At 40.1% G+C, this 26,323-nt stretch overlaps 1 protein-coding gene across 1 annotated transcript in view; it reads right to left on the bottom strand.

The window, feature by feature from the left end:
• Window positions 1–26,323, bottom strand: part of LOC145352421 (serine palmitoyltransferase 2-like) — a 116,200-nt gene that overhangs the window by 16,297 nt on the left and 73,580 nt on the right. The window contains exon 10 of the mRNA XM_080202263.1: window positions 3,108–3,243. Within this exon, the coding sequence (XP_080058389.1) occupies window positions 3,108–3,243 (136 nt within the window). The remainder of the gene's footprint in view (window positions 1–3,107; window positions 3,244–26,323) is intronic.

Genomic DNA, 26,323 nt, shown 5'->3' with positions numbered 1-26,323 from the left:
ACTTTGATATATTACTGGATAGACTGCAAACAGCTGAGACCCCAGCATTGATCCTTGTGGCATTCCTCTAATTACAATCTGTCATTTTACAATTGACCCATTTATTCCTACTCTGCTTCCTGTCCCTTAACCAATCCTCCATCCAAGCTCATTTATTACCCCCCACCTCAAGAGCCCTAAATGTGTACTAACCTTTCGTGTAGCATCTTTTGGAAATCCAAATATATTATAGGTGCTGGTTCCCCTTTATCTACCCTACCAGCAACATCCTCAAAGACGACCAAGATTCCTCAGACATAATTTACCTTTTGCAAATAAAAAAATCCTGGAAATACTCAGCAAGTCTGGAAGCACATATAGACAAATGGGGTGGCATGGTGATTAGCACGGCTGCCTCAGTGCCAGGGACCTGGGTTTGATTCCCAGATTGGGACACTGTATGGAGTCTGCATGTTCTCCCCGCATCTGTGTGGGTTTCCTCTGGGCATTCTGGTTGTTGTGCTGGTTAGCTGCATTGGCTGTGCTAAATTCTCCCTCAGAATACCCGAACAGGCGTAACAAGAGGATTTGCACAGCAGTGTTATTGCAGTGTAAGCCTACTTATGACACTAAAACAAACTTTAAACAGGAGAAAAGACTTTGTTTTAAATCTGTGATTGTTCATCAAAACAGGAAAAGTTTAGGAAAGTTAGGTTTTGAGTGAAGGGAGAGAGGAGGCAAAAGAAAAAAAGCGAAGGTCTGATATGGTGGAGGGCAGGAGACATTAAATGACAATGTTTCATTATGCTCAGCTAAGGGATTGGCAATGTGTTAAGAACACAGCTGATAGTAAACGCTAGGTATTCCAAATCTCAAATCTGAAACACCTGCTCTCAAACTCTCAGCCACATGTCCGTCCCTGGTCTCCTGTAATACTCCAGTGAAGCCCAACTGCCACAATCGTTACCACACCAGGCACTTGTTTACTTTGGAGTTGGTTCTGAACTAGGTCAGAACAACTGCTCTTCAAACAGGCTTTCCTACAAACAGCTCGTTGGAGATCACATGGCTTTTGCTGCTGTAGGCTGAGTTCTCAAAGCAGTTAACTTGCATAGGCTGAAATTGCTCCTGATGTATTGTTTTCCCTTTTGACTTTCCTTTACCTGAGCTAACCTCCAAAGAAGTCACTCTTAATTACCCTCATTTTGAGAGTCCACCTTTTAGAATGTTCTCATGAAGTTTACACTGTAACTTCTCCTCCAACCTCTTACTCAAACTCTTGATATTCCACTGTCACCAACTTGCCTTAAATAGCAGCGGCATGGTGGCACACAGCAGTTAGCAATGCTGCCTCACAGCTCCAGGGACCCGGATTCAATTCCAGCCCCAGGTGAGTGCCTGTGTGCAGTTTGCACCTTCTCCCCATGCCTCCATGGATTTCCTCCGGGTGCTCTGGTTTCTTCCCACACCCCAAAGGATTAGGTTGATTGGCCATGCTAAATTGCCCTTAGTGTCAGGGGTATTTCCAGGGTGAATAGGTGGGGGGTCTGGGTGGGATTGTTATCGATGCAGGCTTGATGGCCAAATGGCCTCCTCCTGCACTGTAGGGATTCTACGATCTGTTTACAGGGTTGCTAGGCTCATCAACATTAAAAGCATTAGTTCCACTGAACTAGCCAAACTGTCTCCACCACTACACATAAGAACATAAGAAATAGGAGCAGGAGTAGACCATCTAGCCCTTCAAGCCTGCCCCGCCATTCAATAAGATCATGGCTGATCTGTCGCTGCTCAGTTCCACTTTCCCGCCCTCTCCCCATAACCCTTAATCCCCTCTCATCAAAAACCCATCAACCCGCGTCTTAAAAATATTTAGCGAGGCAGCCTCCACCACTTCAACGGGCAGAGAATTCCAGAGATTCACCACCCTTTGAGTGAAGAAGTTCCTCCTCAACTCCGTTCTAAACCGCCCCCCCTTTATCTTGAGGCTGTGCCCCCTAGTCTGTTTCCATTTTGAAATACTTTTTAAAAAAAAATACAACCAGCAGAACACACCCCCAATTACTGGATTTACCCATTTTCTTCTTACCATGATTTCCTGACAAACGGCATAAGCAAAGAAACAAAAAGGTGTGCCTATGGGTGGTGAGAATGGCAGGATAGCTGCTGTCCAAATGCAAAGTGAAGGAAATTCGGGAAAAAGGAAGACAAAACAAGGAAACAAAATAAAATGGAAACAGAGTTTGCGATGGAGACTTGCTGAACTCAACAGTGAGTCAAGAAATCTGTGAGGTTGCTATTTTAGTAAATGCTACCCCTCAAATGTGCGTCAAGCTTCACTGGAAGAGTAACAGGCCAAGGACTGAAAGGTCGAGTGGCAGCAAAGGAAGAGAATTAAAATAATAGTTTACTGAAAGCTCAGAATCCAGCTTGCAAATCTCTGTCAGTTCATATGACAATTTCTTAATTTCAACATTAAGATTCTCTAAAGAGATTCCAGCATTTTTCAGACAGCTGGAGTCAGGCCAACTTGACTGTTGTTTCCAGTTTTCATTCTTTTTTCTTTGTTGAGCAGTGTTACATTTGCCAACTCCCAACCATTATATAATTTAAGACATTTTGAAAAATCGTAACCAGCTGGGAAGACAATGTAGACCCAATTGTTATTAGTCTATGTTGTAGATAACACTTTGGTTGGTACAGAAGATACAATAAAGCAAAGCAGACCAATTTTGCTTTCTTTTCTCATGCACAGTCAGGAGTATTAACTCCTCACTGGGGAGCAGGCCAGAGTGAAACTGATCAGTACTGCTGTCTCCTAATTGAGAACCCACACTGCAGGCATTTGGTCTAAAATCAATGGAATTTTGGCATATCTACTCTCCCCCCCAAGAGACACGGTGACTATAAAACCCAGGATTGCAAAGATAGTTTGCCCAATTTCAAGTAATGGGAAATAACACTACTGATTTTGAATTTGCTCTTTAAGAATTTGAAGGCACATTCTTGTGGAGGTAATTTGTGAAACTGCCAATGAGGCAATAATTTTGATACTACAGATGGTTTAAAGAAACTTAAAAACAAAATCTGAGTCTACACTACAAAGCCCAAATATGTTTTTAATTTACCCAATTTTGGCTGGCATGTACAGCATCAAAGGCACGACTGGTGAATCATCATTTCCATAGATAATGAATCCCATTTCCTTCAGTCTTCTTCTGAAGTACCGAGTGTTCTCCGCCAGCTGTTGAACCCGTGTTTGACCTAAACATGAAAAGAAGAAAAATATACATGACATTAATGATTTAAAACTACAGGTGCAACTTAAAAAAGGGCATTGCACCAGCTAGGAAACATTAAAATGTATTGCAGAGAGGCTCAAAGTGTACATTTTCATTAAATGCTCACTAAAGATCATGAAGCACATTTAACTGAAGATGACAAACAGCTAGGAGCTGTTGAAAGTTGCAGTATAATGTGGGAGTTCATGCAATTGTAGTAAATGAAATTTAAAACAATTAACGTAAACTATTACATACTGGCTAAAATGTGAATGTAAATATGGAACTAAATTAATGCTATCAATAAAAGAACTCATTTTATTCCAAGAAACAAATCTCACACAAACTATTAGGGGTAAAAGCATTGGGGCTATTCAGGGTTGTGGATGCCATGAAGAGGGGTTAATATACTGTGGTGCAGGATATCTTCAATTGGCCATGTCTTCATGATTCTATGACATTGAGCTTCAATCTTGCAGTTTATGGCAAACAGATGTATTTAAAATTTATCTTAGCACGTTGATCCACAGAACCCAATTTGTACAATTTTTAATCATGGATATTGTCTTAATAAATCCTGTTATCAACGTTAAATAAAAGAATGTTGTAAACTACTGATTAGATTGGAAGTTACTGATAACTGGTTGGGAAATTGAAACAATCACTATTAACAGTTGTATCTGCTTGAGTTATCACACAGCTCATTCGTTTCAGTACCTCTTATAATGTCTTATCATTCAGATTTTAGAACAGTATCTACAGCACCTGTTCACTGAATGAATAGCTTAGTTGTACAGGTCAGGAAGACACAGGATTAAACCCCCCCATTTGTATTGGAATAGCTCATTTCAGCTGAAGTGGGATGTGCATTTGTCCTTTGGCTGATTGGGCTTGGAAAAGGGGCAGTTCAGAAAGAGAGAAATCAGTTAATATACCCCTGTCCTGATCTACAACCAGTGACATTTAATTTGAAAGCACCTGCAACAAACCATGAGAAAACCAGATCAGACTTAGCTGTGGTGTCCTTTGTGATAAAATGGCCCACCAAGGCTTGCTGGTTTAACTTGAGGACTGTCTACTTGAAGGTACTAGATGTTACTGATGTAACAGCATGCACACCTACTCAAAATAATCCAAATTAAATGATATTTTACCCTGGAATAAAACTGTGACCAATATTACCCCTCAAAGAAAGCAAATGCAAAAATAAAAGATTCCGTTCCCTACATGACGACTCGTTAAATGCATGGAGTGTTGTGATTACATGTTTCACCAATTACCACAATAATTACCAACTGAGCATGCTTTCAGAAAGGAGCATGGCGGGTGGGAGAGAGAGATTGAACTTCACATTTGAAAATGATTTTTTTTTAAAGTTTACATTCAATGGCAGGATACAGTAGATAGTTTTAGCTTGTGTCTTCCCTTTAAGTACAAGAGAAAAAGTACATCAAATGATACTGATTGTTTAAAATGAACATCAGACTCCAACACCTGCTGCCTTGGGCAACTTAGCTCCTTCACAGCTTTCTGTGATTCTATGAGTTGGGAGACCAGGCAACTCTTAGCCAGGGTGCTGAAGTTTTCCACTGCTCCCTGTTGTAATGTCGAGCACAAATAAAATCTCAACTACTGTTGTCAATAGACACATCAAAATACTGGGAGATTAAAAAAGGTATCTCCGTACTGGTTTTGGGGTCAGCATATTCACACATTCCACAGAAATTATCCTGACAAGCGCAACCAAAAGTCACAGGTCATTACTTCTGTTGTAAACAGAGATTGGCTGTGAACTCCAAAGGTTAAATTTTCTACACATTCAAATAACCGGCAAAATCTAAGGATAATATTCAGTCTATTGGAATAATCAATCACATGGATACAGTTTCAAGTAGTAAAGCCTAATAGTATTATAATCAATCTGTAACAGTAAGTGTTTGAGTCATTAGTTGTGCAGTTTTATTTACTTATTTCCTCCATTTAGTAAACTTGTCATTCTGATATTTGTATTTGCATTTCTAAAAAAAAAATCTCATTTTTACGATGTGAACACCACTGTTAGATCAGCATTTATTGTCCATGCCTAGTTGTCCATGAGAAGGTGGTTGAGCTACCTTCTTGAAACGCTGCAGTCCTGAGGGGGTTCCAGGATTTTAACCCAGCAACACTGAAGGAACAGCGATATATTTCCAAGTCAGGATGGTGAGTGACTTGGAGGGGAACTTCCAGATGTTCTCAACATCTGGCTCATGGATTTCCTTCAAGAAGTTTGAATCACATATGCTTTTACTACTTGAGTAGAATTTGTATATTCAATCTCTTGATGGGCAGCAATATCCAAAAAACCCATACAATATTAAATTCTAAAGAATATGATAACAATAAATCAGTACAATAATTTGAACTACAGGAGGAGACGGTCAGAATGGTTATCAAGTCGACTCTTTTGCCAACGTGTAACCATGGAGGTGAAAAAATGGAGAACTACAAGCTCTTAAAGTTTGTAGTTCTCCATTGGGCAATTCAAAAAAAGTGCAAGATTTGAACATGTTCCTTTTGTTTGCAGAGAATAGGTCCATAGAACCCCTACAGTACCCAACGATGCCATTCCATCCAGGAGTCTTCACCGACTCCTTGAAACAGCATCCCACCCAGGCCTTTCCCTCAGCCCTATCCCCATAACACCACATATGGCTAATCTACCTAACCTACATCTCTTTCAACACCAAAGGGTAATTTAGCATGGCCAATCCACAACCTGCGAACCTCTGAAGTGTGGGAGGAAACTCAGACATGGGGAGAACAAGCAAACTCCACAGTTACCCTAGGCCAGAATCAAACTCGGATCCTTGACAGAGGCAGCAGTGCTAAATGCTGTGCCACCTGTGTGTGAATGCATGTCCTATAGTATAAATGGTTGAGAGCATTTAAAATTTTAGTATTATTGTGTTTGCCCTGAGCAGAAAGCTTTGGCACTATGCCTCTCTTTTCAGCAATATTCAAGTTCTGCACTACCTAGCTAGTGACTTGTTTTCCTTTGCCAAAAGTAACTTTTCCCTTATTTTAACACCCCCAGCCAGGTACAAATGAAAAGGCCAGACCGGAAAAGATCTGGTGTTCCATTCAGTCTGGTTCACATAAGTACAATGCCTTGTGCATCATAATATATACATTCCCCACTCCACTAGATAACTATTTAATCTCCCGGAGAGGCAATAAACTAGATTAAAAAGCTCAGGCCAATTAGGGAAAAAAAATAAAATCTGAAAAATTCCCCTCTGATCACTAAACGTAGTACAGGAGACCACTCTAATTGATTTTTTTTAATATACAGGGTGATCTCTGCCCCATCCAGAAACTAGGATCAGATTTCGCTGGTTCTGGCCTTACATAATTGAAGATGGTGACCCTTTGGTCATCCCAAGTGCATCACGTTGAAACAAACTGCCTACACAAACACAATCTATTCCCTATAGCTTATAAAGCTCAACTCAAATCACCCCTAAGTCTATGTCTCTATAGAGCCCAGTCTTTTGAGCTTATCTTACTAAGATGCTTTAAACTGAGTATTAATCATGTGACCCTTCTCTGCACCCTGTCCAAAGCCTCAATTATCACTGACCATGTAATAATGATTGCCATAGCAATTCTGATACCATAAATTTATCTGATTTTCCCTGATTAAGGATAAACATAAGGTGAGCCTGTATTCACAACCAACTCAAATCATGCTGCAGTGTATTTGATGTTTCATAATGTGACCTATAAAATTTCAAACTCATGCCTACATCTTATAATTCAAATCAAACCTATATCCTGTATTTGATATTTTTGCACCTAATGAATCTGTAAAAAAAACACAGCAGTGGCATTTTTCTTAATTGTTTTATAAATTCACACTTTGAAATAACCACGACAGTTTTAAAGGCAAATCAAGCATAATTTTGAAGTGATAAAACTTTGGTGTTATTCATCTTGCTCTTATTAATTTCTGCAATTTATCTACTTATTTCTAATTCCTCTGCGCTGACTCATATTTTGGGATTGACACAGGCCTGAGGATGAAACTACCCCTGCTAGAGTAATTCAGACCCACGCTGAGTGGTTTTATTGACATTTCTATTCAACTACAAATAAACGTAGAAGTGGGAACATCTTTAGGCCAGCGACAGCAAGCAGCTCCAGATTTATATGTGCCACACACAAAAACAAAACCCTGGGGTGGTGAAGAAATCATACAGATTAAAGATAGCTCAGTGAAAATGATACTAGATGAAGAATCTTAGCAGATGGATTGGTTTACATGAGAATAGTTACAACTAAATTTAAATTAAAGGCCAACAGTATCAATGGAAACTCCTCTGCCAACCCACATTAGCAGTTTGTGTTAAAGATGAAAAGTTCCAGCCACATTAAAGTTGTAGCATGAGAATTAAACTAAGCTTTCTGATCAGCTTCACCCAGAAAAGCATAGCAGAAGTATCCCACTTCCTAGAGCTCGCCACAGGCCAACTCAGACTCCGGTTAAAGCAGGAAGCTCAAAATTAGCAGTAAGGACTGTGGTTCAACATTTTCTACAGTGGTTGGGGAATATTCAGTTTAAAAGAAATTTGACATGCTCAGTTAATAGCAAACTCAAGACCCTGGGACAAACCTGCAGCTCTCGACTGCTTGTCAACTCAATCCTATTTACACTTTTAGCCCTGGTTGGTTGGTTGAAACTTTTGAAGTTTGTAAAGGCCTTTTTATTAAAAAGGGCTCAGTGGTGGGTAAATTTTAAATTAGACAGCCAAGATGGGTTATCATCAGCAAGATATGTGCAAATTAGTCTTAAATGTAGTTGTTGGTTCAATCATATAGGTCTATGCAATCCACAAGAACAGAAGTATGGACACCAGCAATCCACTAGCGCTCTTACCAGTATTAGATACATCAGGTCAGTCTAATTGACAGCTCATGTTGCAGTCATTACAAATAACAGTCCTGACAGCTGGATAACAATAAATCCACAATTTTGCATTATAAACACTTCAGCAGCACAAATACAGTCTTGGAAACTTCAGTAACGAAGGAAATCACATCACATTCTACCCAACATGAATAGGACTGTTCAGCAAATCCGAGAAAAGACTTCCATGGTATCAATGTTACTGGTATTATTTAGTAAATAGTCTCACATGGAGAACACCAAAGATAGGTTAATGGGAGAGAAGACTGCATCTGTCCCAATTGAATTCCTTGGCTCCAATGCTCTTGGAAATTGGGTAAGGAGTTATTGTGGATTCCTGGTTTGATCTGATAGTATCCAGTACATTTGGTTTCAAAGGTCTTTTTGCAACGTGTCTGGTGAGTTCTATAAATAGACAGCTAGTAATCAAGATTTTTTGGTATTTTTTGTAGTTTCTTAAATGCAAGAAATTCAAAAAATGCTGGTCACACTGCATTTTCAGTGTTGGATATACAAGTGTAAACAGCACACAGCACCTTAGAGATATTAAATTATACAGAGATGGCGGCTTTGATGGCTTTTTAAAAGAGCTCTTTAAATAGCCCCACTCCCCAACTGTAAAAGCCGTGCAGAGGCAAAAATCAAATCAATCCCCCCTACTTGAACAAGGCACCCCATTAATGAACGCTGCGCTTTTGGAATTTGAACTGGAAATTAATTTTGGACATCAGGACAGAAAATCAATGAAAAGTCAATAACTTTTTAAAAAAATCCAAGAATCCCATTAGATAGATTACAGAAAAAGGGGGCTGAGTAATGGAAAGAGGGGAAAGCAAATAAGGGAAGTTGGAATGATTTGTTTTTAAATGAACTAGTTGATTTTCTGGTTAAATTTGTAAGTTCTCATTTCTTTTATGCGTGGTGCATGGACCATTCCTGTCAGTGACTCCTTGTTCTCCACAAACATGTGTGACTTTATAAACAAAAGCTGGTAAGTGATCCCAAGGCTTAAACAGTGATCCTGGAACCTGTATTTACCTTACTGGATAAGCCACTAGCTCTCTTCCAATTATCTAGATATCAGAAAATGGTTGAATGAACGGCAGTTTGTGGTTTTAGTTACGTATTACACTACAGGCCATAACTCAGTTACAAGACATCTGCATGTTAGGTATGAAGATGGTGGGTGCTGACAACTGAGTGTGACTTCTCAAGGCTATCCATTAGCAAGAGCATTGGAAAAGGCCAGCAAATTGCCAATCGGCTCCTGGATTTCTTCTCCAGTAAATGGGGAAGTAGCCGTTGTGCCGAAGCGGGGCTCCTGAACCACACCAGGTGATATTTAACACAGCCATCAGCAATGGACAAATCATAGTCGTGGGAGACAGAACACTATCCACATATTAAAATATAACTAATACTAAACCTATATCAATGGCTGCACACGATACTTCACTGAACTCAAAGAATCTCCAGCTCCTGTCTTGATAGCTGAATTGCTGCAAGGCTGTCAAGATATATTTTTCATCATCTCCAAAATGTGACCAGGGTCAAAGAGGAAAAGACAACTTTTCAGACTAAAGTATACTTGAAGATATGGGAAATATTTGCAGCCCCAGAGACCTCCTGAGGAAAGGTATATTCTGGCTACAGGTGAGATCCAAAAATCCTTTTGGGATTGCTGCAACCTCATTTAATTATGCATTGGAATAAAGCAAACTGCTGGTGAAATCTCAACATCTTTGTAATGAACAAATTAAAGTCAGTGTGTCTCCTTTTAGCCAGCTTGCCTTTAGGAATAAATACATGGGGATAACAGGTTATTTCTTCCTGCAAAATTGGCTTCAAATCCAAAATTACTGATCAAAAGACAGAAAAACACACCATGAGCAACATATTTCAGTTATTGCCTTGCTCGAGCTGGTCAGAATTCAGTGCAGAGGTTGCTTCAAAAGGTTTTGACTGAACTCATTCCACTATGTCATCTCGGAATAAGATGCAAAATGGAGATCCTGGCTGCCTGTTTTAGGAGCCTTAAAGGAATCTCATGGACAATCGGTTACTGCATTTTTACCACAAAAAAAGCAATTCATTTCATATCAAAAACTCTGGGATTGACATGCTGTTACGTTTAACTGCAAGTTACTTCCCTCTTCTTCTTCATTGTTGTACAGTGATAGTCTTTGTTGTATAGTTGCACATCCTCATTGCTAGGGTAGCATGGTGGCACAGTGGTTAGCAAAGCTGCCTCACAGCACCGGGTTCGATCCCTAGTTAGGATCACTGTCTGTGCGGAGTCCGCATGGGTTTCCTTTGGCTGCTCCAGTTTCCTCCCACAGCCCAAAAGACTTGTTAGGTGCACTGGCTGTGCTAAATTCTCCCTCAGTGTACCTGAACAGGTGCCAGTGTTTGGCAACTAGGGGATTTTCACAATAACTTTGTTGCAGCATTAATAAGCCTACTTGTATAACTAATAAATAAACTTTATTTTATGCATCTTTAACCATGCAGTGCATGCTACTGTGTTTTCAAGTGCAGATGCATTAAGGCCAACTGTGCTACATTTTCAAGGAAGCAAGTCTTGTGGTCAACCAGTGGGTTAGTGCATATTGATGGAGATGCATTGGGAGTGTGGGAAAGGTAGAAGGGTAGTGGGGTGGGGGGTAGAATGTACTCAAAGATAATTTAAGATGTTCAGACTAGTAGGGCACACATCAGGCAGGTTTTAGGGCAGCACGGTAGCACAGTGGTTAGCACTGCTGCTTCACAGCCCCAGGGACCTCGGTTCAATTCCCGGCTTGGGTCACTAAGCAGCTTGCACATTCTCCTCGTGTCTGCGTGGGTCTCCTCCATTTCCTCCACAGTCCAAAGATGTGCACATTAAGTTGACTGGCCATGCTAAAAAAAATTGCCCCTCAGAGTTGAGATGCATAAGTTAGAGGGATTAGCAGGTAAATATGTAGGGATATGGGGGTAGGGCCTAAGTGAGATTGTGGCCAGTGCAGACTCAATGGGCCGAATGGCCTCCTTTTGCACTGTAGGGTTTCTATGATTCTGTTCTATTTATGGGAAAGGATAAGATGGCCAGAAGTTTCTGGGACCAAGTTTGTAAATCTACATGGAAATTCATTAGTTAAGGGAGAGGGGGAGGAGAAAACCTTCAGGGTGTTTATTGTGGAGAATCTCTTTTGCTGGAATCTAACGAAGCAAGCAAAAAAAAATCACGTGGATCTTTTGCTTTTTGATGGTGATATTGCACATCCTGTAGTACTAGTTGGATTATTCACTATAAATGGTGCCTCCAAAGATAAACAATAAAGGATGTTTCAGAGACTGGGGAAAAACAGGATAACAAGATTTGTTAATGTGTACATGGCATAATGGTGCACACTCTTGCTTATAGGATACTGCAGGTCAGGGTTAAAAAAACAGACAAATCTGTTTTATGTTTATGCTTATTGTACACATATGACTTGAGTGCTGTGCAACTGTCAACATTTGAAATCACTAAGAATTCAGTTAGACTTCTAAAATGGCCAATTTTCTTAACAGTATTCTTTCGGGTGGGTGTGGGATGGGTGAGGAGGGGGCGGCAGTGGTGTGGAAAGAGAACAAAATTACTCTATTCTTCGGCCAAAAACTGACAGCCTTTATAAAACCATAGACAGAACATGAATACATATACAGTAGAAGGATCTTTGTTAAACATACAAGTTAAAGCAATTTAAAGCCTGGGACCATTAATCACGATTGTAGTTTGGAGTTTCAGCCAAGTGATTTGATATCTTTTATGTCACTATGCAATTGTATTGCCCAAGATCTTACACCCTCATGGTTCTGGCGCCAGAACTTGTATTAGGCTAGTATCATTTTCAACTTCCCACGCATTGCTTGCAGGTAAAGTTACAGCCCTTGAGTGCAGTCAACAGGCTCAGAGAGGTCAGTTCATGTTGATTTCTTTCTCCCCAGACATAAGCATAAGCACCTTAACCATAAAGTCCTTGCCTGTGTGCCACCAAGAGATGCCAATACACAAGACCGTACTTATAAAAACACATTTGCTAGGTTGGATTACATGCAGCAAAACAGGGGATCCCACTTGTAAAAAACAGATCAACACATATGAAACTCAAGGCAAGTTGCATCCTTCAATGTTGACTTTTCAAAAATATAATTTTAGTGAAGATTTTTCTTATGTTACAAAATGCAACAAACCCTTAAATATTAATATAACCATTTTTCCACATATACATACGAGACAAGAACACCAACTGCACTGATTTGGATTATTCATTATAAATGGTGCCTCCAAAGATACAAATAAAGGCTGTTTCAGTGATTGGGGGAAAGCAGGATAACAAGATATAGCCATGAGTACATGGCATAATGGTGCACACCCTCACTTTTACAATGCTAGAGACAGAGCCACGTAACTTGTGTTCCAAGATTTTCAAGTAAATATTTCCATTGCATGTTCAGAGAATATAGGACATTGACAAGTATACAGATAGTTGATCAGCCAAAGACTCTCACACCATGCTATGCATACTTCCTCCATCTCCAACCATATCCATGGCACTAATACATAAATGTCTTTTCCCCAGGAAAACAGGGCAGCATGGTGGCACAGTGGTTAGCACTGCTGCCTCTCAGCACCAGGGACCCAGGTTCGATTCCTGGCTTGGGTCACTATCTGTGCAGAGTTTGCCCATTGTCCCTGTGTCTGTGTGGGTTTCTTTCGGGTGCTCCAGTTTCCTCCCAGTCTGAAAGACTTGCTGGTTAGGTGCATTGACCCGAATAGCACCGAAGTGTGACAACTAGGGAATTTCACAGTAGCTTCATTGCAGTGTTAATGTATGCCTTACTTGTGACAAATAAATAAACCTTACTTTTAGATGTGTGCTCTATCTGTACCTTCACAGGAATCCGTCAGATTGATTGACCCCAAAAATATAGAAACTGTGCAACACCAATAGTTTGAATGGGTTTTCCTCACCAACCGTAAGGGCTTGTTTAGCTATACCTGCAACCTCTACACCAATGCACCCACCCACCTCCCTACAGTGGCAATACTCATTAACCATGCCAAGAGTAAGAGTAAAAGGATACCACACAGTACAGACCATTATAAATGCAAGGATAAGAGAAACAATCATACAGCTCCTGCGTCATAAACGTACCCAACACTCCCCAGTATTCCGAAGAGCCTTATGGATATTAAGCCACTGGGATTAAATTTTGACATGGAACCAGAAGCAATACAGGTAGTACCATCTTGCATAACAAGGATATCGTAGTATCAAATCTGCCTCTTAAGCTTGGAGTAATTAAAAGGAACTTGTTGAGAGATGCATTCCATTATAAACAAGGACACGTCTCTGGTTTTCAAAGGATAGCAGGTGAAATTCACCTCAGTGCTCATATTAGATGACCGCTGTCAACATGATAAATCCAAAAAGGAATGTAACAACAAGGGGTAAAGTTGTGGGTTAAAATGCAATGCAGATTGTGACTCAAATTATTGCAATTTACAGTTTAGGAAGGCCAAAGCCTGAGTAGGATTGTTGAACGGCTTTCAGGATCTCTCAGATGTTACCCTCAGGGTAGTAGGATAAAGCAGGGAAACTTCATTCAGATAGTTTTCAGTCACTTTCCAGCTTCACCAAAACATTTGCGATGATATCTGATGTGCCATTTAGCTGGTTTTACAAGGATTGAGCGAGGACTTCAACTGAGGCAGCTGCATTCTTGACAATAAGGATTCTTTCCTCTGCTTCATCAAGCTCCTCATCAGTACCATAGTTCAGCAATATTTTGTACCAAAAAGCCAAGTCTTTTGTCCATAACTTTGAATAAAAGCCATCAACAACAGCACCTTCGACGTCACCGGGTTGAGAGCCCATTCACCGACCAAATAACCAAACTGAAGGTTTGGCTCCACCCTAGGTGCCTCTGACTGTTTTTCCATCGAGGATTTTGGAAGGATGGACAGATGAATAGCGCCAGCACTCACGGAAACACAGCCAGCCATTCAGCAATCATGACTTTTTAAATACTCATTTAGCATCTATGGAGGAAGCTTGAATTTTTTGACTGTTGCCACTAGCAGGGTGAGGGGCAAGTATTTGGAAGTTTAACCTGAAACCTTCAGGGTCTTGGAAAACTTAACCGACGTGCACAATATCAAGAAATACCTATTACCTGTATTTTGGGAACCAACCAGGAAAATAAGTACCACAATTCGCCAATAAAAAAAGTTGAAGAAAAACAGAAGGGGAGTTATTATTTTACACATGGTTACAGAATTTTCAGCAGAATTTATGACAGCTTGGCTCAGTTGTAAGCACTCTCATCCGTGTCAGAAGATTACAAAAGACTCACCACAAATTTGGGACTTCATGATCAAAGCAGAAATGAATGGACTGAAGGAATGCTACAGAGTCTGTCAATCTTAGATAGTACCATCTGTCTGCTTAGGTGTATGTAAACATCACAATACAAGTGCTGTTCTCCTGGTGCCCTGGCCAACATTCTTGGAGGCAGCACGATGGCACAGTGATTAACATTGCTGCCTCACAGCGCCAGAGATCTGGATTTGATTCCTGGCTCAGGTCACTGTCAACGTGGAGTTTGCACGTTCTGTGCCTGCGTGGGTTTCCTCCAGGTGCTCCAGTTCTTCCCACATTCTGAAAGACATGCTGGTTCGGTGCATTGACCCAAATACAGCGCTGGACTGCGGTGACCAGGGGAATTTCACAGTAACTGCATTGCAGTGTTAAGCCTTACTTGTAAGTAATAAACTTTAACATTCCTCCCTCAGCCAACATCCCCACAAATTGCCAAGTAGTTCATTCAACTGCTGGTTGAGGAACTTTCCTGAGCATTTACTGACTGCAGTCTTTGCCAAATGAAACAAACATCGGTACTTCCAAATTAATTCACTGGCTCTGAAAGGTTGCAAAAATCTGTACTTGAATTGCCAGCTAGATACAACAGCAATGGGTTAAAAATGGTAACACTGAATCCAAGATTGGGATTCGACTCCATCTTCATGAGGTGGTAATGCTAGACTGAAGGACTTTAACGCACAACACAAATATTGCCTAGCAATGACTGCGCTTGTGGCAATTGCTGCATTTTGTGCTATAGAAAAACGGGAACACAAGCCATTCCACCCCTCAAACCTATTCTGCCAAATAAAGAGATCAACTGCAGATTTGCAGCTGAACTCCAATTACATGTTCTGGTTCCATATCTCTGAGCCCTACACCCATATATATTCAAAGAGTAGCAAGGGAATTCATCAGGTGTCCTGGCCAATATTTAGCCCTCAATCAACATCACAAAAACAAATTATCTGGCTATTGCTACTTTGAGGGGGCTTGCCAGGAAAATCTGACTTTTCTCCACTTTTTTTTATTGAAAAGCACATGTAGACTCAGTATTCCACATACTGTGAAAACAGTGAATGACCCGAACCTTATGTTTGCATGTATTGGTTGAAAACTTGAGATACAATGTTGAAGGAGAACTATGCTTTAATTCTGTAGTGGGTCACCAGAATAAAAAGTAGTTTAGTTTGAGTGCAAAACGCAAATAGCAATTCACAGTGGTCAAAAGTCACACCATATCATCAAAGCAGGGCAATGCCAGTTTTCAAATGCAGCAGGTATGATCGAAGACGAGGTTACACTTTTGCGTGGCAATATACAACACACCAGAACTTGCACATAAAATCTATAGCTGTCTAAGTGAGTTACACCTCGGAAAAGGTAATTTTAAGCAGTAAAGTTCAAGAGTCTAAGAAACATTGTCGTTCTGGAATGGCAGGGTATATCTGATGGATGAGGCTGGGTGAGCTACTTCTTGAGAAAGATCAGTTGACTTTTTCTTGCTTGTGGGAGGATGGTTGAGTGGAAGCAAAGGCAACAGGGTAGCATTACAGAGACATGCCAAATTTACTGCCACAGACTATTTCATGGCATGTAATTGCTTCAAGTATAAATTCAGGTTAATTTTCAACAGCTGAACTGTGCAAATAATTTTCTGAAAATCTCAACATTTTAGTTGCGACTTTGATAGTTTTGTCATCACTCTTGTTCAGTACACTTATAATGCTTATACCTGATTACTAAAATTCAAGGTTCCCAAATTGAAAATATACTTTTTAGGCTAAAATCCAAATAGCAGTGGGGTAGCGTTTGGGGGGGGGGGGGGGGGGGGGGGGGGGGGGGGGTTTAAACCGCTGCATTATCGGAAGTGTTATCATGTTCTGCGGTCGAGTCCATTTTCGAGATGGGGACACAGGAAAGTGTTGGGCCAATAAAAACTTCTGCAGTCCATCTGGCAGATCCTAACAAGATGTCCCAGTGCCTTATTTGGACACAGCAAGAAGTCTCACAACACCAGGTTACAGTCCAACCAATTTAATTGGTAGTAAACTTGCAAGCTTTCAGGGTTTGCCCCTTTGTCAGGTAAATGGAGAGTTCTGGCCTTGGACAGAGCATACAACAGCACACAGTTTACAGATTACTGATTAGAATGCGAGTCTTCACAACTAACCTGCTATTCAAGTCTTAAAGATGCAGACAATGTGAGTGGAAAGAGCATTAGGCATAGGTTAAAGAGATGCGTATTGTCTCCAGACAGTACAGTAAGTGAGGTTTTGCAAACCCAGGCAAGTCATGGAGGACAACAGGTCCCAGAGTTCTTCTGCACCCACAGTTCACCTGCTTACATATCTCATTGTTGTTTGGATTATGTTGTGCACAAATAGCTGCGCACTTAGTTAACAATGTTTGAATCAATGCAAGGCCAGTCTTAGGCATTTCATTTGTGTTGAATTATCTGACCTGAAAAAATTGTATATAAAAGAAAGCCTACTGGTGCTTTAATAGCAGCCACTGTGACAAATTGTGAAACTGAATTTATCTTGTGTTAAGATCAAGAAAAACATCTAATGTTTGAAAACTGCACTGGCTTACAGAGAGGAGATTTTCCACACCAACTTTGGTCGATGTGACTAGTCCTACCCTAGGTAGCTGACTCTGTGCTCTCAGGGCAAAAAATACTGCCTCATCAGTGCTACCACACCCAAGGACAAATTTTAAAAACTGCAGTGATGCATTCTATGCATAAGTCTTGAAGAATTTATTTACAAGCTAGTACATTCAAGATGCAATTGCAATAGTAAATGAGAACTGATTTCTCATTGGATGATGCTTTATAGAAGTGTTTAAAATATCAAATTTGCAAGATTGGAACTTACTTTGTTGCAGCTTCATCTAGACTTTACACTTCGTTGGATTCTGAACTGAAGCTTTAAATTACTTGGTGCTCCCACATAATAAAACTATAATAACTGTACAATTATAATAAACCAGAGAGCTTCATTAATCAGAACATTACCATTTATCTCCCAACTTAACACTTCAGAGCATGTGGCAAGTGTTCTGAACAACATTTTAAAAATTGATCAATGTGGTCTCTTGTGCAGTTTAACTGTTACTGCTACAGGGGATCATACACTACCATGATCTAACTGGTAAGCGAAGGAGAGCATTAAAGGGCCTTTTGACCCAGTTCCTAACAAAAATAAGTAAGTTGGAACAAAGCTGCCCCACACGTCGGCCACTTGTTGCTTTATTTTTCCTTAAAGGAGATGCCATGATAATAAATATCTAACACGCAGAACAAATTTGCATCACCACAGTAAAGCTCTTGGGACCTTTTGAAACAATCACTGCCCTCCATGATTAAAACAGACTGATGTGGAACCTGATATTTGAAATGCTCCTAACTGCTTATCAAGTGATTTGGTCAAGCAGGTTCACCTCAGTATCCATAATCAAATTCAGTGCCAAAGCCTCACTTGGTCCATTTTCATGCATTAAGAATTTTAATATTAGGTTTCCTTATTGGTACCAATGAACTGCAAGAAAGCTACATTTTTAATTTGCTTCGTGTATAATTTTACTAATTCATCTCCCAACTCAAGTGAGATCTACAATCAATACTCATTATAAAGATCAAACTTGAAAGGACCATCTCAATTTATAATCACTAGGTATTTCAGATCAGGTGCTACTTGCCCATTTCATGAAAATTATAGTGGTTCAATATATCAATGGCTCAACGTCAACAGTGGTTCAGCTCAAATGTCTCAACTTAGCAACTAACTACCCCGCACATCAAGAGAAGGGTTACAACAATGACAGCAGTTTTCATTTTCAGACAAAGGCTTAACTTTACTGGACGCCAATAAATACCAATGGCACTGCCTGCTTGTCAAGTTCAACATGGTTACACTTGAACCCTTTAATGCTTTTACTTGTGACCACTAACAGTCGTCAAAGCCTACTGACCCTCAAAGCTCACCCAAAAGGAATAAGCCCTAAATGAAGCCCTTAGCCATTTCCAGTCCACTGCGTCATATAGATCTTGCTAAAGCAAATCATTAAGTGGCACAACGTCAAACATCAGGAAAGTGATCAAATTTATCTCGAGGCAAATACACTCAACAAGAGCAAACCTTCAGTTCTAATGACCACAGCCCTTCATTGCAGCAGTTGGGGAATACAAGTCAGATTAAAAGTATCAACTTTATATACAAGGCAAAAGGCAGACGAAAGAGAAAGCTTTGTAATGTTGGAAGATCAGATATGCAGTTCAAGTTCTAATTACAAATTTTGCTTCTGAAACAAGCCTTGCAAAAGATGTCCAATTTTAAGTACTCCATTTCCAAAGACTCAAGAACATGAAAATGGCCATTCTTGTGCACAAAGAGAAATTGGGATAATTCTCCTGTTTGAAAGGGGCAAGACAAATGGGGCAGCAACAGTCGATTTTTAAATTAACAGCATTAAAGCCATTTTGTTGTATATCCACGGGTATTCTGTAGACAGGGATATTAAAGAATTGATTTTGTATGCATCTGCAGCAAGCTTATATAAACAGCTCATCTAATAGAGAAAACTCTTAAAGAACGTGGGCTACTGCGTACATGTAACCTCCGTCAAAATGGCACTTCAACCATGCTCAGATAATCTATGTTTCACCCCTCAACCCCACCCATTAATGAAGGCTCCTGTGACAACAGTTCTTCTACATACAGAACAGCAGGCTTTTATCAACACCTGTCAACCTGATTTTCGTTGACTTAGCATGATTCAGGAAATGAAGATATGCTCTACTGGGTAGCCTGTTACGTAAAGCTTCCGAGCAGAACCATGTCAACTGCTGTGACAGGCAACGAAAAGAACTTTTACAGCGCACGAAACATGGGTAACAAAAAGAAATGAGACAAATCTGAGCAGGATAATTACACAGCTATAGGGTTGTGAAGGATTTAAATAAAAGCAAATACAGGGAGAAATGGTTTCCAACTGCTGAAAGGTCAATAACCAGAGAGCATTGATTTGAGGTTGCCAAAGAACCAGAGATAGCATGAGGAAAAACTAGAGTGGTTAGGATTTGGAATGCTCTGCTTGATAGGAAGAATAACAGATTTGACAAAAGTCTTTAAAAAGGAATTAGATAAGTAACTGAAGAAAAAAATTCAAAGGACATGGAGATAGTCTCATTCCCTGCTATCAGGATTACTCTCTGAAAGAACACTTTACAAGGTTCAAAACAAACAAGAGGACAATATGTATTGCTTGGTATTTCAGATCCATTGGATACACCGTTTTCTCTCAGGGTTGAGACACTTTGGAATTCTCATCCTCAAAAGGTGGTTGCAACAGAATATCTGTCTTGTAATTTGTCTTTGAGTATCTCAAAAGGTAGAAATAGACAGATTCTTGATAAGCAAGGGGATGAAAAGTTATTGGGGTAGGTGGGAAAATGAAATGGAGGTTAAAATGAGATCAGCCATGATTCTATTGAATGGTACAGCATGCTAGAGGGGCTGAGTGGCCCAATTCTGCTCCTTGATTGTATGCATGCTCATACAAAGGAAATGCAACTCAGCCACATGATCTAATTTTTGCTGATGCCACCGACATTGTATTGTATAAAGGTTCTGTTTGTAAGGCATCAACAACTGTCGTTGTGTTTGTTGCATAGCTACCCATAATGGTGGTCCACAGTTCAGCAGGTCAAACCTAACACCAACAGTCTTTAACGGAAGGCAAAGCAATTAATCAGGCTGCAGATGTTTCTCTTTTTTTTTCCCAAAAAGAAAGAAAAAAGCTGTTGGACGCGAAACTAAAAACAGCTTCTTCATTTCCTGGGAATCTATCTTAAAAGTGCAAATTCCTATTTAAAAAAAGAGCGACCCTAAACCTGGGCAGAATAACCTGCAGTAATTTTCATCAACCAGCTAAGAACAGTTACCCTATTAATCTGTGGTTTCAATGCCGTTCTATTTCCTGTCGAGACCATAAGACCCTTTACAGATTGACTGATACTCTGTGTAGGCGTCCCTGCCCCTTAGAAGCTTGAAAATGGAAGCCGACCGCTGTAATTATCTGTCGGCAGATGAAAAGGATGCCAAGAGAACTGCGTTTCAAAAGGATTCGGCCTCTACATCTGGAAGCTTTTTTTTAAAAAAAAGCCCCCCCACTTGAAATTTCTTGTAGCGTATCTGGAGTTACTTAAGGCCAACATGCAAGCATTCTGGGTGCAAGAATGTGTATTGTAAGACCAGCAGTAAAATAAAATGTCAGAATGATTTACTTCAAGTTGTAACCCCCATTACCCCACTAGAAGTCATTGATCTGTGCTGAGTGCATATTTGAACGTTTGTTAAGGTTTCAAAAACCACTGATTAGGATGGGCTCCAGGTCAAATTTGAACTTCATCCAACCGCAGAAATGTTAAGGCTATAGGATTAGCAAAATTTGGAGCTTATATTTAAATGCAGACCAGGGATGGTCAATTCAAATTATTCACAATTTCAAAGTTTCAAGTTCAGCAGGTTGAAAATACTGGTTGTTTTTGCAGCAAGAAAACCTTTCATTCCCTTCTTCCAATACCTAAACTTTTATTGTTGTACATCTCAAAATTGAAATAGGCAGTAAAGATATGTAACCACATATCATCTGTAAACTACAAATGCAGGATTTAGATTACACAAACATCTCTGCATCACAGAACAGGCTAATGACTTCCAGTCGAGTGGAAAATCATCTGGTACAAGTTAAACATAGAGTTCACCTTGAACATAAACAAGATGACCCAGTGAGCATTTACTTCAATGTATGCTTGTAGGAACAGGAATTGAGTAATCAGCTATAGTAATTATAAATGTTTGTTTGGCTTCAAAGTAACATTAAATGAAAACTATTTCTGAAAATACAACAATTAGTTGTGCACGATATGCTCTTTGTCCTTGCAAAGCACTTTGCATTTCTCAACACTGATTTCATTTGTCACCTGTCTGCCCAATTCCCAAGTATATTCACATTGTTCTCTAACTCATTTCAGCTTGGTCATTCCTACTTTCAATTGTTTTCAAACATCTACAACCTTCAAGCTTCTGCGTTTGTGACTCCTACTTCTAGGTAACTTATGGGGATCCAAAACAGACCACTGTGGGACATCACTGAAGACATAACACCCCACCCCCTGGGTTTTATTGGCCAAATAAAAATGTGTGTTCAATGAAAAACATTTCCCAATTCAAATTTTCAGCATTGTCCGGCCTTTCCAGTAAACTACTAAAAAAGTCTTACTGAAATTGAGTGCATCACATCTAGTTTACTCCTATAAAGCTTCTGTCAGGATACAAAAAGGAAATTGGTATATCTGATTGCAAAGACCTCTCCTTCATAAATCACACTGGTTGTTCTGTACAATTTCATTTCTACCCATTGGTGAGGGAGTAGGGGAGTTATTGCGTGTCTTAGACAATAATTAACATAAAACTGAACAGTGGCACAGTGGTTAGCACTGCTGCCTCAGCGCCAGGGACTCAGGTTCAATTCCAGCCTCAGGTGGCTGTCTGTGTGGAGTTTGCATATTCTTCCCATGTCCGTGTGGGTTACCTCCAGGTGCTCTGGTCTTCTTCCACAGTCCAAAGATGTGCAGGTTAGGTGGACTGGCCATGCTAAATTGCCCCTTAGTGTCAGGAGGATTAGTGGGGTAAATACATGGGGTTATGCAGGTAAGTCCTGGGTGGGATTGTTGTCAGCACAGACTCAAATGGGCCAAACCACCTCCTTCTGCACTGTAAGGATTCTATGATGCTATCTGGTCATGATCGCTCTGTTTGCATAATCTGTGTGCGCACAAATTGACTCATTTCCTACTTAACAATAGTCGCTACAGTTCAAAAGTACTTTAAAAGTGGGTTGGGACAATCTGAGGTTAATACATGCAGTACATGAAAGGAGGCTTTATCCCCCAGTCTTATCTTTAAGGAATTCCATAACTTTACCCATAATGAACATTTGAGGCTTCTGGTGTCACTGTTGCTATCTTTTTAAAAAGCACAACTAACATGTTTCTTTCTTCAATCTTTAGGATCTTCTGGAATATTCAGTGGAGGATTCATGCCAGAATTCCTCAAATGCAGGTTACCAGGCTTCTCAGATTTATTCACCAACAGTTTGCACAGTGGTTTATACATGTGACATGTGGGCAATGTCAGAACTTGTCTCTGCAACAACCTCTTTTTCAGTTTTAAAATGTTTCTGCTAGTCTCACCCTTGTTAAGAATGAAAGCAAAAAAATTCATATGTAGAATTGTCATGCCCTCACTCAGCTGGAATAAGAACATACGAAATAGGAGCAGGGGTAGGCCATCTAGCCCTTCGAGCCTGCCCCGCCATTCAGTCAGATCATGGCTGGTCTGAAGTGAATCAGTTCCACTTTCTCCTCATAACCCTTAATTCCCTTGTCTATCAGAAATCTAGTTGTGACTTAAATATATTCAACGAAGTAGCCTCCACCACTTCAATGGGCAGAGAATTCCAGAGATTCACCACCCTTTGAGTGAAGAAGTTCCTCCTCAACTCTGTTCTAAACTGTCCCCTCCCCCCCCCAACTTATTTTGAGGCTGTGCCCTCTAGTTCTACTATCCTTTCTAAACAGGAAGAATCTCTCTACCTCTACCCTATCTATCCCCTTCATTATCTTGTAGGTCTAAGATCCCCCCTTAGCCTTCTAAACTCTAACGAGTACAGACCCAGTCTATTCAATCTCTTCATAAGCTCACCCCCTCATCTCTGGTATCAGCCTGGTGAACCTTCTCTGTACTCCCTCCAAGGCCAATATGTATCTTTTCGCAAATACGGGGACCAAAACTGCACACAGTACTCCAGTTGCAGCCTCACCAGTATCCTGTACAGTTGCAGCAAGACCTCCCTGCTTTTATATTTTATCCCCCTCGCTATAAAGGCCAACATTCCATTCACCTTCTTGATCACCTGCTGCACCTGCAGACTGGGTTTTTGCGATTCGTGCATAAGGACCCCCGGGTCCCTCTGCACTGTAGCATGCTGCAGCTTTTCACCCTTTAAATAATAATCCCTCCTACTATTATTTCTACCAAAGTGGATAACTCAAGGTTCTAACTCAATCCTCACTTTCACTAATTCACATGTTTCACTTCTTGTCATGTTTGGTTAATTTTTTTTAAAACATGCCTTTCGAAATTGAATCAATTTTAACTCATTTACCTTTTAAAAAATCCAAGTTGCTTCACATTCATGTTCAACCAGACAGGAGTGCTTCGCACCTTTGCCTTGCATGGGTACACAATGGTTTATAGGGTTCAGACTCATGCCTGGAGAAAGAACTCTGCAGTTCCTTCACTCCCCCAGTCACATTCAAGACCACCAGGCTCACTCTGGCAATAATTTAAGTGAAATGTGGCAACTTGTTTCTTTTAAATTAATTTTTACTCCATCCTTAAAGTTACAAAGCAAATGTGCAGAGTGGACTAGGCAGACCTGAATCCATCTCCTTGTTAGCCCCAAAAACCAAAATTCAAATTGAATCCAATTCATGGTCCCCACAAGACAGACACACAAGATCCAACCTGACAAGACACTGCACCCCATTTTGGGCTTGACATGATACTAACTCATAACTACTCTAACGCTTTGATCAAATGTCATGATCACCGATACTTAAAATGCTTCATCAATCTGTGTTGTAGATCTAAGCACTCTTATTCACTGAAATGCAATATGTTTCCCTATTTTGTTTTCCTTCTTTGCAAACTGAGCCATTTAAATCTTACCATTCATTGATTTCTAGTAAATTGGCATTTCCAACTACCATAATTGGTCTCTTAATAGTCCTCATCTTCCCCCAGATCCTCACTCCTTAACCAGGGGTGAGGATCTGAAGCATGCTCCAGTCATTGTTTATCTGTTAAAATTGATTACTTCTACACCAAAGTGATTTTGTATGTCCTTTTCTTAGCATATTTTCAAGTAGCTATGCCCAATCTTTGGAAAGATTACTTGCATTAGCCAAATAGGTGGCCGGAGAACAAGTCATGGAAACAGTTTTGGTAAGGTGTAAGCTAAGTACTTTCTTTTTGCAGAATCATTGACCTCGGCTTTGAGTTGCCAGTATATGCAGATTTGTTGTGGGCCTTCCAGAGAAAGTAGATATATCAGAGTTGAAGACTTTGAATGCATCTTGGAGCACTAACAAATGTCACTGCTCTCCTGAAATTGGCTTCATTGCTTTTGATTACTGAAGAGTAATTTCCAAGACACCTCTCCTGGTACTTTGAGCTCTGTCATTTCCAGAAAATTTGTGAGTTGAGGCCACTGGATGGATATTTGACGAAGGGTGCAGGTTGGACCCTTCTGGGATGGACCAATTGGTTTAAGAGTTCCTCTCTGGCCTGTTTCCAAGCACATTGAATCATTCCAGCTCTTCGTACTATGCACATCAATGGTTAATGCTGGCTGCACAGCCATTACTCCAAAGTACTGTGGTTTCCATTCATTTCCTCTGTGTCGTCACTCATGATGCAGCAGCATGCAGGTACTTAAGAAAAACATCCACAAGGTTTAACAGGGAACTGTTTGTATTCTCAGCCAGTAAACACTAGGTGATCTAGATATGGCACAATAAGCCGATACCAGTGACAGATAGGTAGCTATCTGACAAAGCCAAAATTGAACATTATGCCCCTTAAAAATTGTACAGATCTATAGAAGGAAAACTAGTCTGCAAACAGTAAAATAAATGAGTCCACCTACTCACCTGAATCAACGTAGACAACATCTAATCTGCAACCAGCTGCCCCACAGATCACAATCAGGATTTTAAAACATTTGAACAGCACAGAAGTAGCGTACAATTCTAGAAACTAATCTTCAGTTCACATGTTAACTTGAACTCAAATTCAACACTTTCCCTGCACAGCAAATTTTGGAAAAAAACTTTTCTTCAAAGCTAGTATTTCGTTGCAGCAGTCTTGCCTTTCAACAAAAATGAGCATTAAAGTCCAAAAGAATGAAACTGTACTTTTCAGCCTTTACAGTGCAGTTAAACCAAGCATATTATTAAACCATCAGTAGCAGGGAGAACTGAGCTACACAGTACTAAATTAAATTGGAAAATAAAATATAACCTACAGCAAGTGTAATTAAATAGCTCAGGGGCAGGTTTGGAGATAGTGAAGGACAACAGCAAAGCACAAAATGATTTTTAACCTAATCACCAACATTATAGCTTTGAAATTATATACACTTAGCACAGTATGCAGAAAAATATTTTTGTAAAGCCATACACTTCAATTGCATACATATTGAACAATTAAATGAAACAGCAACACTCCTAGTAACTCTATGAATGGTAGGCTTTGCCTGTACAGTGCACAAAAAACAATACTTTTCACGGTATACTAATATGTGACAAATCAAATCAATAATTGAACAGTGGTGGAACAGGTGGAAAAAGAGTCCATGTCTGGGGTGCATGGGGTTCTTGATTATGTGGGGTGCTTTTCTGAGGCAGCAGAGTGTAGTCGGTGTTAATGGGTGGAAGGCTGATTCAAGTGATGGACTAGGCTTCGTTCATGACCCTTTGTAATTTGTGGTTTTGACAGCGTAGGAGCCATAACAAGCTGTGATAAAACCAGAAAGTAGAGGCTTTCTTATCTATCTCGTCAGCACGAATGGACCAGGAGAGGTTGTTGATCTGG

The sequence above is a fragment of the Carcharhinus amblyrhynchos genome, chromosome 14, assembly GCF_965287045.1.
Source record: "Carcharhinus amblyrhynchos chromosome 14, sCarAmb.v2.hapA, whole genome shotgun sequence".
NCBI lineage: Eukaryota > Metazoa > Chordata > Chondrichthyes > Carcharhiniformes > Carcharhinidae > Carcharhinus > Carcharhinus amblyrhynchos.
The sequence above is the reverse complement of the archived record's forward strand: the minus strand, read 5'-3'. Positions and strand labels throughout refer to the sequence as shown.